General features: G+C 40.1%; 1 protein-coding gene across 4 annotated transcripts in view; it reads left to right on the plus strand.

The window, feature by feature from the left end:
- The window catches only part of epha3 (eph receptor A3), a 96,551-nt gene that overhangs the window by 44,078 nt on the left and 37,455 nt on the right, over nt 1–15,018 (plus strand). For all 4 annotated transcript variants that reach the window (XM_069532931.1, XM_069532928.1, XM_069532927.1 and 1 more), the window contains exons 4-5: nt 8,010–8,165; nt 11,885–12,244. In XM_069532931.1, coding sequence (XP_069389032.1) covers nt 8,010–8,165; nt 11,885–12,244 — 516 coding nt within the window. The remainder of the gene's footprint in view (nt 1–8,009; nt 8,166–11,884; nt 12,245–15,018) is intronic.

Raw genomic sequence — 15,018 nt, forward strand, 5'->3', positions numbered from 1 at the left:
ACACACACACACACACACAGTTTAGGGTTACAAAGTGATCAATATAAAAGGGAGGGATATGTAATTGGGACAAATGAACTTGGAGTTTGTTACAAGGGTTTATGTGAGGGCTGGTGTCTTTGGAGAGCGTGTCTGCGCTGGCACGCTGGTTGTCCTGGATTTTCTTACTGACCTGGCTAATCTCTGGAGTGTGGAGGGCAAAGGAAAATGTTATTGCATCCTTGATGGATTCAGCAGGGAGTTGATCCATGCCTCTGCGTGTGTGGGGTTCGTACAGTACTTGTCCTGTTTTGCCCCAGTTTATTGTCCTTCACGTAACAGCAGCTTTGCACACACACTCAGACACACTATGCCATTCCTCTCCCGTGCTCTGTATGTATTCAGACACTAACCCTTACCCTGTAAAAATCACAGATCTAAGAATTTAATTAGAGGCAAACATAAAAGGTGATGCTTTATATGCAGTAGTATTTGTTGTTTTAGCTTAGTAATGCCCATACCCTAAAGCTTGTGATGTTGATTGTGATCATTTACCCTTGAACTGATGAGGCTTTTTCTGATCATACAAGAGAGCAGGATTAAAAGAGCAGAGAAAATTAAGTCTCTCGTTGTTTCAATCATCAAGGTTAGACTCATACACGAAGGCCAACATTTGCAAGTGTAAACATCTGATTCCGTGCAGTCAGCACACTGCGGCTATGCTGCTTGCTTGATTACATAACATTATCCCTGACTCAATATAATGTTGTGGGATTTTGATCTGACATTTTAGGCAAATCAGTTTGTTTTTTGGAAGATTTATCATTTCACAGTTCACAAACCAAGTAGGTTGCGTTAGGAAAAATAACTTGAAGCAAACACACACCCAGTATTTGTTTTTTTAGTATGAGAGTTTCTACTTCTTTTGGGCTACAATTATTGTACACCTTTGTCCCTTATACGCCTCTTCCTCCTCCTCTACCTCCCTGTCCTCTTCCTCTCTTTCACTTGACCTCATCCTCCTCCTTCATCTTCCTCAGCTTCCTTTTCATCCTCCTCTTATCCTGCTCATCAGGCTGCTTTATTATGCAAATCAGTGTTGGATCAAATCACTTAATTAAGCTTTACTGGGCCAATTTGTGCACACACGCACGCACACACACACACACGCACATGCCAACTTTCTTTCACACAGGCAGAAGCTGCTGGTGGTTATGTGGTTTAATGATCAGTATTCAGGCCACACACACACACACACACACACAGTGCATCTCGGCAGCAGAAGAGTCTCTTTGAGTGCATATAGATAAACAGACTTGAATAGCAGGGTCTCTCCAGGCCGTCAGTCTGCAGTTAGCCTCACAGGATCCACTCTGGCCCTCCATTGCTCAGCTTATGAAGCTGAGACATCCATTTCTATGGATGCTGAAAATGCAGCTTATGAGGTCATGGTGGAGCTAAACCTGAACACAGGGGTCAGAAATTGATCTAGTGGCCATTTTGAGGTCCTCATTGAAAGCTAAATGAGCACAGTTTATATATTCTCACACAGAGTTTCTTCATTGGTTCATTTTAGTGATAAATGTGAACATTAATGCCACACAGAAAAGATAGGATTAGATAATTTTTCACATATGTCAGTAAGGAGCTCATTCTGTGAAACAGTGCAATCCTTTTGTACTTTATCATTTAACCTTGATATAGAGATGGAGTCCATCCCAACATATTGCAGCCAGAAGTGATGCCTTTGAGTTGAAACTATACAGAAACGCAGATCTCCAACAAATCAACAAAGAAAGCATTATACTGCTGATTTGCTGGTGTATCCCACCTGACCCTTCTTCCAACTCCTGCAGTTCGAGTCCATGACTGAAACTGCTACAATTTAAACTCATCAGTAATTAGGACCTGAGGAGCTGCGGGCCTATTACAGGCCTTTGTTATGTTCTGATTAACTTTGGCAGCTCTCATCCGAATCGCCTGAGCTGGATTTTTTCTAAAGGTTGAGTTTGGACAGTTAATGTGTCATCCAGTTGATGGATACTGGCTCCAGAGGCTCAGGAGACTCACAGATGTAGAGACCGATGGGCAAAAAAAAAAGAGAAGCACATCGGTTTGCTGACTCATGAATAAATTCCCATATGGTCCCGATGTGATTATCATGGCAAATGACGGAATAATTGAACATAAGAGAGATGGAATGCGTAGCAATTTGCCCCAAGACACAGCCTATCAATTCTGATGATTGCTTTCATTTACATTTCTGACAAAAAAAATGAGTTCATTTTATCGGGTTAAGACGTATTAGCTTCAACAAATTGATTGTAATTCTGCATAATGAATGTCCGTGTCACTTTGTGTGTACTAGTCCTGATTTACAGCCTTCACTATCTCAATGTCTCTTTCCATGACATGTGAGCTTGTTGTTGTTATTTCTTGCAGGATTTTGAAAGGTTTTGCAGACAACATTCGTCCTTTCAGTAGTCTTTACTTTAATAAACTAATCACGTACTGAGAAGACTAACGACAAATATTACATTTTGTTCAGAACTTTTTTTCGAAGTATACAATATGCTTGGACAAGGAACAATATATTACGTCATGTGTGGCTTCGAATCAAAGCCATAGAGCTAACAGTAAACAAGGACTGACCTAAATGTGCACCTTACAGAATTAATTGTGCATGGATGTTGGACATTTACTGTAAGTGGCCCCTTTGTGTAAATTGTGGCCCCCTTTAGGGCCCCTGATTTACAAAAATCCTGATGTTGAATAATTTGTGTCTAGATTTCAACTTGAAATGAATATTTACGACATGAACTGTTGATGTTCATGTAACAGCATTGTTGGAAATGTAGACATGCTTAAATATTTCATCATTAGTCAACAAAATGCCCACAATATATTTGTACACAAACACATATAAATTTCCCACCAAACTGTGGCATGGCTCTGTAAAAGACTTTGACCTTTTTCACATTTCTGTAACTTGTTACTGGTTGGCCTTAGGGGGAATTCATGGCAGGGGGCGAGATGTTTACTGTTGCCATGTTTCCACTAACATTACAAGTGGCTCCGGATAAGACCGCTAGCCAAATGCCTGAGCTGTCAAAGTAAATAACTTTTCCATTTCAAAGAGCGCTATTCCAATTAAAGAAAAAGAAGGATGGAGCAACAGAAAGGGAAGGGAAAAGCCACAGAAAAGAAGTGAGGGAGGGAGGGCAGGATGGAGGGGGAGGAGAGAGGGAGTGAAAGTCATTGCAATCTTGTCCGATTTCAAAAGAAAAGAGGCAGAGGTGGTATGGAAACAGGAAATCAATTGTTAGGTCATTTTAATCCGGCCCTGTTTGTAACAAGAATGAACCTTGAAAACATGTGTGTGCGTGTGTGTGTATGTGTGTGTGTGTGCGTGTGTGTGTGTGTGTGTGCGTGTGTGTGTGTGTGTTTATGTAATGGAGAGAGAAGCCTTGAATTAGGCTGACACACAGAAAGAGGTCAAGGGCAGAGGTACTTTCCCACTTCCACAATGTGACACCGATCAATTTGCAAGTTACGAGTAAGGTCAGAGGTCAAGAGGATGCAAGTCGTGTGAGACGTATTGCTGCTGAGTTGAATCTTTTTGATCTGATGATTACTGTATATTCAAATCAATCTGAGATTCAGAGAATTTGATTCTGCAATGGCTTTGTGAGTATAAAGTTCCTTCAAAGTAAAGTTTCCACACACTGTAAGCATGGACATGTACTTAAAGTAGTTTAAATCATTGTGTGTAACTTCTACCAAAGCATTCTATACGTTAAAATAACTCTTGTCAAACAGTGAAATATGTTTGTTTTAGAATCACACATTTGGAAAAAACTATAATTTCCCTTGTCATAAAATTATTTGAAAGTCATTTGGAAAATACTTTTTCGATTATCAATGTTTTTCTTTGTAATTGGCTCGGTTTAGAAGAAGCATATAAAAATCTTATATCACAAAGGTCAGGTCAGCTTTTCCACTATCACATTCTAAAACGAGGGGCTGCATGGGACCACGAGACCATCCAGCAGTCACCTTAATTATTGATGAGGGTCTCCTATGACCTAGACTATTGATTGAGCAAATTGCAGCCCCAGTTATTTTACAACCAACATATCATGTGGCGACTGGAGTTGCATGTGTGTATTCGTGTGTCTGTGCACGTGTGTAAATGTTATTGTGTAGCGCTGTTTTAAAGTGAATGGAGATATCGTGTTTCAGCCATCATTATGTAGAGAGTAGCTAGATATTGTGTTGTGCAACACAAAGGGATGTAACAATTTCTCAATTTTACGGTTTGGTTCAGACCTTGATTTATGACAGTGTCTTAACACTGATATTATTTTTATTTTCTGGTAGGGTTTTTATTTATCTTGAGATAATTACACTAGCACATTACACACGTTTACCACGGGTGTGATCTTTTGATCATGATCGGACCAAAACAGCCATGTGCCACATGCAATTGGAAAACAATATAATATGTCTAATGTGTAATATTTACACAGTATACAGTGTGATAAAATAATAACTCATGATTAAACAAGAGTTATTGTGTTAACTTTGAAGTGTAAAGTGATTTTTGCTGTTGGTTGTTGTATCCTGCATGGTTCTATTGTCTTACTATCACAATTTGAGATTGTGGACGCTTAATGTAATGCTCTAGTGAAAATGTGTGTGTGTGTTAGTGCACATTTGTGAAATCAACACATACAGGAACACACACGTCATTTAATTAATCACACATACACTGTCATCTCAAGAGGTGATGTGTTTCCTCTCCTGCAGGACACACACTTATACACACGTTACTGCCTCTGCACACACTGCTGCTCAATGTCAGTGTAACACATCCCGGTTCGGCTCAAGATGAGGAGTTAACCTCCTGCGAGCCAAATCTGATTTTACCATCAGCCTCTGTCAGAGCTGCTTTTTATCCTGGCAGACACACAAGGAAGAAAAATGACCATTTTATCCATTTCCAGCTGTTATAAAAATATTTTAAACGGCTGGGGTCATGAAAATACAACTTATCACTACTTTGTCGTGTGAAAAGCTCGTGCCGTAAGTGCAGCTTTGGTTATTCATTTTTACATTGAATGTTTATGAGATCCACTCTGAGCCTGATAAGTTTCACAGCTGTGTTATGCACTGAGAAGTTCATGTGTACTTCTGACTTTCAAGGAGAAATATTGCTGTTTGTGGAGTGTTGACTTGTGAGAATCATTCATCCAAGAGTAGTAAAATGTTCAGTTCATCCAGCAGGTGCAAAGAGGTCCTGCTTTAAGGACAACCCTGGTGACTTTCTCTTTTTTCGTAATACCAACAAATTCATCCAACTAACGGAAATCGCTAAATATCCCAAAACAAATGTGGACTTTTTTTGGGGGCAAACATGTGGATCTATAGGCAAAGTGTAATCTGGATGTGAACCTTAAGTGGCCATTGTGGTAAATGGTGAATTTGGACCAAACTCAGTCACCTTTGGTTGACATGTGGTGTTGCTCTGGATTACTTGTAGCCTGATCTGGCAAACAGTAGCAGACAGGAGAAAAACACTGACACAGCTAATTCCTCATTATGAACACATCGGTTAGCTTAACAGTTGCATGACATGTCCCCCTCATTGCAATCAAAGTGCATTGTAATTTATTAGTCTGCATTCTCCATTTCCTCCCCTCCCTGTGAAGAACGTTTGCTAAAAACCGCGATGCCCAGCTATTGAAGGAAAGCTTTCCTTCAAAATGAAAATACAAACTGTAGGCTATTTGTGACCCATTTACAGTTTGTCTTCAATATGAAACTAACGGGCTTGGAGCTGTGTGCTTCAGGCAGATACAGGCCGTCCACACTTTATTATTCACATTACTATCATTTTTAGATAAATCAATTACTTCGATATTCTAACTATTCAAAATAAAAAATGAAAATGACTTGAAAATTGAAATGAAAATTCTTGGCAACAAATATCCTGTGCATATATCATGTATCTCTCCATAATTGATTAGTTTCTAATCCTCAATGAGAGCGATGCCTGGAGTTAGTACATACTCCAGCTAAAGGGAAACAGATCCAGTTGGACCTGAGCCCAGTGGTTTAACAACTGTCCAATGCATACACTGACAGCATCTTTGTTTGGGGTTATAGAGGTGAACTGCTCTCTGTCAAAGTTATATATGAATGGAAGGATCAGATGAAGACTCACTCAGTCACTGTTATGAGATTAATATAATAAACGTTCGTCTGTTAATCCACATTTCTGCTTTATGCTGTTCTGCTGACCGAGCGGTTATCTCGCCGCCTCTTTCACCCCATTGGCTGGGGCGCTTGCTGTCACCTCTAATTTCCTGGTGTGTCCTCCAATCAGGGTGGTCTGTTTTGTGTGTGTCAGCACAGTGTTGTGGTTGTCGTTCCATCAGTGGGATCATACAGGGCTGTTTAAACCCCGCTTCACATTCTATTACTCTCACATGCGCACGCACGCTCACGTACACAATGCGGAGTGGAGGAGGTATAGCGGAGTATTTAGTGCAGCGCTGGGACCTTGGTGTGCCAGTGTCAGTGATGGATAGGGCCGTAGTATCAGCAGTGTTGGCTCGTACAGGAGTGTGCTGTCCACCACTGGGATCTGTCAGAGCTGTTCTGCTGAGCCCACACATTCTGCTGGGCTGCCGCGTAGCTGCGAGCCATTTTTTAAAAATCTAGTGTGTGTGTGTATATATATATGTGTGTGTGTGTGAGAGAGAGAGAGAGAGAGAGAGGTTTGTGCAAGATTCAGATTCCAGTAAATATTCATGTTGCATGGATCATTTGTATCTATTTTAATAGAATAAATATTTCTAATATGTATTGGTCGTCCACATATTCATGAATGTTGAATTATATACAAAACATTTGACTGAATACTGAAATTCTGTCAAACTTTCATTAACATGGCGAGATAGAGAGTTAGTCTTGGTGGAGGTATTCTCTGAGTACCCTTTTAGGTTGAAATTGCTGTTACCATAGACTTTATATAAAGATGGACACTGCACCTCCATTTCTTCCCTTTAACATTGTGATAAGAACTTCTTAAAATGTCTGCAAAGATCTTTCAAAAAAGATAATGTAGTATTTAAAACGTGTACTTTGACTTTTTAACTCCCATCAATTAATATTGAAGCAGTAGGGATTCTGTTCTAGACTACAGCCTGCCACCAGGGGGCAAACTAGACACTTTGGCTTCACTTTTGTGGAGTCGTCATGTCGTCTATCTTCAGACATGCTCAATGGCTGTTGCATTTTGCCTGCATTAGAAATAGTGCATCTAGTGCTTGAAACTTCTGTACAGTTAAAATGACTTCAGCATTATTAGAAAAGGCTTTTATTGATTTAAGTGTTATCAAACGTAGATTAGATAACAAGGGATTCAACCTGGGATACAACAAAAGAAAAGAGCAGTTGGAATTAAATGGAAAGACAAATTAATTCTGGAGTCAAAAACGTGAAGTCTTTTTTTCTCCTCATCACCTCCTCCTTGATCTTCCTCCTCGCAGAGACACACACACACTCACACGTGCGATGTACGTCTTATAGGTGGAGTGTCACCCTAGTCGCACAGATTGCAACAGATTTGTGGTGAGTAGGAGTTAAAAGAGCTGCTGAGTGCAGATTTAATACCACAGATATTTAAAGAGAACATCCCTTTTATCTGAGGGGACAATTTGCATTATTCATGTTCTGAGAGATGAAGAGAGAGAGAAATAGAGACAAAGAGATTCCAGAGAATTATTGTTTTTTACCGGCAGTCAATGGATTCTTGTAACACAGACAGCAGATTTACATTCAGGCCTCTTCTTGCGGTTTGTGTTTGTATGTGTGTGAGAGTGGGTGATTAAATACCACCCATATTTCGTCCTTTTCTCGCTCTCATTGTAGGTGCTGTGAAGAGAGATGCAGCTATTAGGTGGCTGTCGATGTGCTGCTTCAGCATGATGCTCATGTATCCGTCTGTGTCCCTTTGTCTCCAGTGTGCAGGGCGGGCTTCTACAAATCAACGCTCGGGAACATGGAGTGTTCCAAGTGTCCGCCTCATAGCGTCTCTCACCACGAGGGGTCGCTGCACTGCGGCTGCGAGAAAAACTACTTCCGCGCCGAGGGAGACCCCGCCGCCATGGCCTGTACCCGTAAGTATAAGCGTGCATGTGCCATGTGTGTAATTGCATTGTGATTATCAATTGATTAAATCTTATTAATATAGGATCTTCCATAAACTATTAAAAAGCATTTCAAAGTGAAAAGAAAAAAAATTTAGATTTAAAAGAAATCAATGATAGAAAAGACATTACTAAAAGAAAGTTAAGATAACAAATATACATATCAACACTAAAATGTTATCTTTGTTAAAACAAAATAGAATAAGATACACAACAATGATCAAATTAAGAAATAAAGAAAATAAAACCATACAATTATAAACCACTTCACAAAAGCTGGACTTAATTGGTGGTTTTTAATTCTTGTTAATAAAATATCAACATTTTCATCCTTTTGAAGGTTGTTCCAGCAGAACAACAGTAGTCCACTGTAAGTCCATGCTGTGCATTGTAAACTAAATTAAGTGTAGTTAGAAAAGTTTCATCAGTCTCTCAGTGCTAGCTCAACATTATTGGTTGAGGAGACAGCGGCACTCATGATGCAGGCTTCTCCTTGACCTCAGCTTCTCATGTACTTGTTTCTATCAGAGACCTGACCAGAGAAACCTTCTTATATGGTGTTGAAACGTTTTTCTCAGTAGCCCATAAAACATGCACTGAAACCTGTCTTATCACCTCATTAAAGAGCTGCTTAGCTTCTTGTATTCTAAATGCTTTCCAATGTGTTTCTCTTCTTGTAGACAAATACTGTTTGTCCTTGCAATTCCTATAAAACATAAATGTATACTTATATTACATACAGACAGTGTCTACCTTGCATTGCATTTACAGTTGGTTTCAACATATAATACAATTGAAGACTTTTTTCATGTGAAATAGCTCAATAATAGACAAAGGGGTTAACATTCCTTATTTATTTTAAGGTCACTGAAGCGACTGCTGCCTGGGAACTCTTTATCACTTTTTCTACTCCCTACACGATTCTCCTTTGTCTCCATCTGATGCAAATGGATTGCAGATGCAGATGCCTCCTGCAATCCTTCCAAGATGCATCCCCCCGTAAAACTATAAATCACCGCATTCCCTGATGTCAGATTATGGATACATCCGTTACTAAAGGGTCTAGGGAGGAAAAGAAAAAATGTCTTTGACTGTGCGAAGAACAGTCAAAAATACAAATTGACGCCCAGAGCCATTGACAGAATCGTAATTAGAAAGACAGTCGTGGCAGGTCTCTGTCGTGATAATCTCAAAACCATCTTGTCAACGAGGCACATTTCCCCTCATTGGGACAGATTGAGCGACGCAGGGGCTGCAAATGAATAGATAAGTTGTTAGAAGATAATGATCATGATTATCTCAGAGGAGGGATTTTACTGTTCGCCGTGTGACAGAGGTTGTTTAGAGTTGACTGCATATTTTGAAAATCTTGGCAGAAAAATCTATAAGGCCAGGAAAATGAGAATACTAAAGTCAGAGAAAATGGAAAATGCTTTTATCCACAATGATTTTCCTGCTGCATTTATCATTAGGTGTTCCTTTAACAGCTGTCTTAACACTGGATAAAGTTTGTCTGCTCCCCAAGAAATAATTCCCAGCAATTAAAACTGCATTAATGCATTCCCCTACTTCCCACAGCACCGCCTCCAAATTATCACAAAAATGTACAAAACGTGCTGGTCCGCCCCGCTGATCACCACCATTACAGTACCTCCCTGAAACACAATCACTGCTTCTTTCGAAATGTAACGTTTCGGTGTCTGCAGAGATCTCCAGTGATAAGCAGGAGGCTGGAAATTGTCAATTACCTTAAGTCCCTTTGTGTGCAAATTGAGATTTCAGGTGCATCTACGTCAGACTTTACTCTCTGGGTCTATGCATTATTTTGACAGTTGGAATGAGTTTGTGATTGCCTGCATGTGTACATGTGCATGCATCTGCAGTGCAGGTAATATCTGATGTGGATTACTGGTCCAAAAAAACCTTGACGTGATCAGTGGAGGTAGATGTGTTTTCGAGCCAGAGGACTGTCAGGGGGAGATTACCATGAAAGAAAATGCAGTCACTCTTAACAGTTCACAGATTGTGGTTGACATATGGATTTTCTGAATATTAGATATAGTCCCTGATTTAATACACGGTTTCTTTTGAAAAGGCTTTTCCCTATGTGCGCTTATCAAAGGAATGAAAACGAGTCATATGAGGAATAAGCAACAACACTGATCTTGATCTTAACATTATTTTTGATGTGTATTACTGAAGTCAAATGCTGATCTTGAGTAAACGGTTAAGAAAGATGTTATGATAACCAGGAGATAGGTTTTATGCTTTGTGTGCTTCAGATCAGATGCTTGTTCTTAATCAAATCTTATTGACAGTAACAGGATGTCAGATTCTTCTTCTTGATTTGGGAACTTCTGATGTGGCTGGGAGATTTTTTTTTTTTAAACAGGCAAATGCATGTTTTCTTGAGGTTGTTTTGTGATTATACTGTTTTCCTCTCCTGTGTGCCAAACATTTTTTGACTCTCACGCAATGAAATATGTCATGTGTGCTTAGTTTCAACTAAATACATTATTGAATCATATTTGTAATGGTGCCTGGTTATTTAATAATATATAGAAACAAGGTTTCCTCAGTAGAATTTTTTTTTTAACATAAAAATAAGCAAAAAAAACCCCTCCATTAATAACCTGCCATATCTGCCATCCCCCATGAGAGAGATTGATGCATCTGCATATGGAGAATTGGTGAGTGAGTGTTCTATGGTTAATATATATAAATCGCAGGATCTGTAGTTTACTTATAAAAGTTGAAACCAAATGGCATCAACAAGAACAGGAGGACAGCACTCTTTCCCTCTCTCTCTCCCACACAAGCAGATTTACCATCAGCAACACAAAGAGACATCCTATCTGCATCAGTAGCTGTTAAAATATCCATAAATATATCACCGTCCTCTGCAGGCAAGACTGATGACTGCCACCCTGTTAAAATTAACAAATTGCTCTCTGTGTTTCCTGCCCTTAGTAGTACATTTCTTCTAAAGCAGTCTTAAATTAAGATTTGCTCAAATTGAGACTTGTGTGTTTTTCTTTGGATTTCTCTCCGACACAAACACAGTCAAAGGATGTGATGCTGATTACAATGGATACATAATAAGGATAATAAATTCTTGTCAAGTCAAACAAACTAAACAAAGCACTTTATCTCAAAGCACAATTCGGTAAGCAAGTTTCACTCTCTTTCCCTCATACTCCTGCTCAAGCTCGCAGCAGAGTTATTTGGCAGTTTTGTTTTGTCCTCTATGTAATTACAGTCATAGCTTTGATATAAAATCTGGAAATATTCAGAGGGATCTGTTTGTAATTTTTACTTTTATATGTTGGTCTGACTTTGACAGAGTCTCTTTTCTTCTCTGGAAGAGGATGTCATTTTCTTACTGATCCAAAAAGAGAGGAGGAGTCATATTGTCTATTACTTTACATATACAGACTTTATCTCAACCCTGATATTACCATAATCAAACCAGGATGACAGGATTGTATGTACATTGTGCAGCATTCAGTAGGACACGTTTTTAATGCAAATCTCCAAATAGGTACACTACTTTTTGTATTTTCAAGCGACTGTTATTTCCTGTTATTTATTTTCCTCCCATCCAATACTCTTTCCTCCTATGCATCAAATCACCCTCTCATTTTCTCAACTCCCCCTCACCACATCTTCCTCTCTTCTCTGTCTACCAGGTCCTCCTTCAGCTCCTCGAAACGTGATCTCCTCCATTAATGAGACGTCGGTTATCTTGGACTGGAGCTGGCCGGAGGACACCGGTGGCCGCAGGGACATCACCTTTACTGTTCTCTGCAAACGCTGCCGTGCTGTCACTGCCAATGGTAGCAACGGCGGAACCATGCGCTGTGAGCCGTGTCGTAGCAACGTTCGCTTTCTACCAAGAGCCACGGGCCTCCACAACACCACAGTGACGGTGGGCGACCTGCTCGCTCACACAAACTACACTTTTGAGATTGAAGCGCTGAACGGGGTGTCACCGTTAGCACCCAAGATGAGGCAGTACGCCGCTGTCACGATCACCACCAACCAAGCTGGTAAGATGGCTAATCGTACATGTAATAGCACATAATAGTACATAATACTTCAAAAAATCAATACACCAAGTAAACAATTTAAATGGCTCATTTAAGTACAAAAAATATACTCTTTTGCCTTTGAGGCCTCGGTGCACTTGGAAGCCTGTACCACTTTAAACCAGTCAGTAAGCCGAGATGTCTATGATGTTCTATACTCTGACTTTGACGATCATGACCATTAAGAGACACAAATGCAGGAGTGACCTTATTCGACCAAAGAAAATTGAAATCAGGAAACAGATGAAATTGATCCTGTTTAGCTTATGAAGGTTTAGTAGTGCCTGGACAATCTCCTGCTGCCTCCTTCATATGTGAAAAGATTATGAAAGGGTACTTGTGCACGAAAAAAGGGTTTTTCCTTCTCCCTCACCCTCTAATATCCTTTTTATATAGAACGCTGACCTATAGTTTACATGCTCCAAACATATGCACCCCAACCATCAGCCCTGGACATTTACAAGCCGATCCCAGTCCACTAATCTCTTGTTTAACGACAAGGATCGAATGTCTTCTTCCTTCATGCAAAATAAAAAAAATCTCATCTTTTTAACTGACACTTTTAATGCGAGGATCGGCTTCTGAAACACCCATCCAACTTTTATTCAAATATCTGTGCACACATTCGGTCCTTGAAAGAATCCAAAAGCAAAGGATAGTGGTGATGTGAAATTCCAAGAGTGAAATATATCTCGCTGCAAAAGAAAGAGCCAAACCTCAGAAATACCTGACTCCAGCAAGGAATTCACAAAAGTCTCGCTGTAGTTCATCAGTTCATTCCCTCTTCCTTCATGTACTCTTACACAGTTTGTCTTTGTGTGTCGGCAGCTCACCATTTTCTTCTGTTTTCTTTTAAATCATTATCTCTACCTTTGGTCTTCTTTTTCCATTTCTCTCTGTGCTTGGACACAGGCCCCATTATTTCCACTTGTCGCTGTCCAAACCCAAACAACAGCCAGTCTCTCTTAATGCGTCTCCACATTTCCTTTGTAGGACTTGATGTTGGAAGGGGATTTAGCACTGGGAAGGTTGTTTATTGAACAAAGTGAACAGATGTAGGGTTCTCTCCGATGAGTTGTCAACAGCAAGGTCAGACTTACACGATCCATCATCAATGATGATAGGCACATGGCACGAAAGTGATTCTGGCTCTACATTCTCTGATTTGAATGCAATGCTGTGACCCCGATGCTTATTTCATTTTCATGTAGAAGCAGAGAGGCAGGGTAGAGCATTTTCAGAGATCAAGATAAAAAGCCTGAGAGAATGAATCGCCCATAAATCCCAGAACCAACCAAATATACTGTATATTAAAATTGTAGAGGTTCAAACTCCAGTAACACTTGCAGTAGGAGAACTTTGTCATTCATTATAGTCCTGTAGAGCTAACACACACAATGCAAGGATACACATACTTCATCATACATTTGTCAACCTGCTAAAGATGAAACCTGTCATGTGATGAATATGCAAATGTTAAAGGTTGCGTGTACACACAAACAGATGTCTCCTGTGTTTACACTGGTGTCACCCATGGGCTGTACTGTAAGTGACAGGGACCAGACATGACCTCTTTAAAGTGACAAGATGAGAACAAGTCGTAAATATAGATTGTGTGCGTGTGTGTCTTCATATATATATATATATATATATATATATATATATAAATACATATATATAACCTCACGTGTCAGGCCTCAAGGTAAGTCAGGACTCATTTTGTCTTATGAGTAGAAACGTCAATGAGGATTTAAATAAGTGTTTCAAATTAAACAATTGAAAATGTAAAAAAAAGACACAAATTCTGCCGTGAGTCAGCATTAAGATCTGCGTGTGACTAGGCATTGTGACTGAATATACAGTATATTAGACCTGAAGACAGCTTATCAACACGAAGAGGCCTGCGTGTGCTCAGAATTATGCAAACCATCTGTTTTGCTGGGATCTTGGTCTTTCCATATCATAGATCAATCATACAGACACACACAGACACACATTAAAGCACAAAAAACACACACCTTAACATTATGACCCACCTCTGTAACCACACACATTCACAGTTCTCTCTCTGACAAATATCTATAGCCTGCAGCTGCACACTCTCCATCAGCTCTGAGAGTTTACAAGGATTATGTCAGTGAGCGAGCCCCACCCAACTTTGCACATTCTCTCTCTCTCTCTCTCAAACACGTACACACACACTCGCACACATACAGGTACTGATGCCAAAGCTGGTAAAAGCTGGATTAAGTATTTCCCAGGGAAGGAGCGCTGTGTCCTGGCACCGCTGTCAAGGTGCTGTCTGATAGCAGTCGTCCTCTCTCCTCCTTTGCCCTCCACTCTTTGTCATAACTATGCTAACAAGCAGATAACAATGTTCTACATCGAAGAGTATGGTCTAATATCAACAGGCTGAACTGGAGCTGTACTTGCCAGAGAGGAGATTGTCAGGAGAAAACGCAGGCACATGCAATGCAGGCAGCCGCAAATCCCTTCTCTCACCTGCTTCCACCTGCTTATTGATGGAACTGTCGGGTTTACGGTGGCCATGTAGAGAGAGAGAGGAGCATTCGTCTAGTTTCTGCCACCTCATCAATATTTTATCCCACGTATCAATAATGTATTCCCACAAAGTCTGGAGGTGGTGATGGTCAATAGCTGTAAAGTCCAAGAATATGTTCAAAGAAATGTTCGAGTTTGGGAGATGGGAAAGACGAGGATAACGCTCAACAGAG

This window comes from Paralichthys olivaceus, chromosome 10 (genome assembly GCF_024713975.1).
Source record: "Paralichthys olivaceus isolate ysfri-2021 chromosome 10, ASM2471397v2, whole genome shotgun sequence".
Taxonomy (NCBI): domain Eukaryota; kingdom Metazoa; phylum Chordata; class Actinopteri; order Pleuronectiformes; family Paralichthyidae; genus Paralichthys; species Paralichthys olivaceus.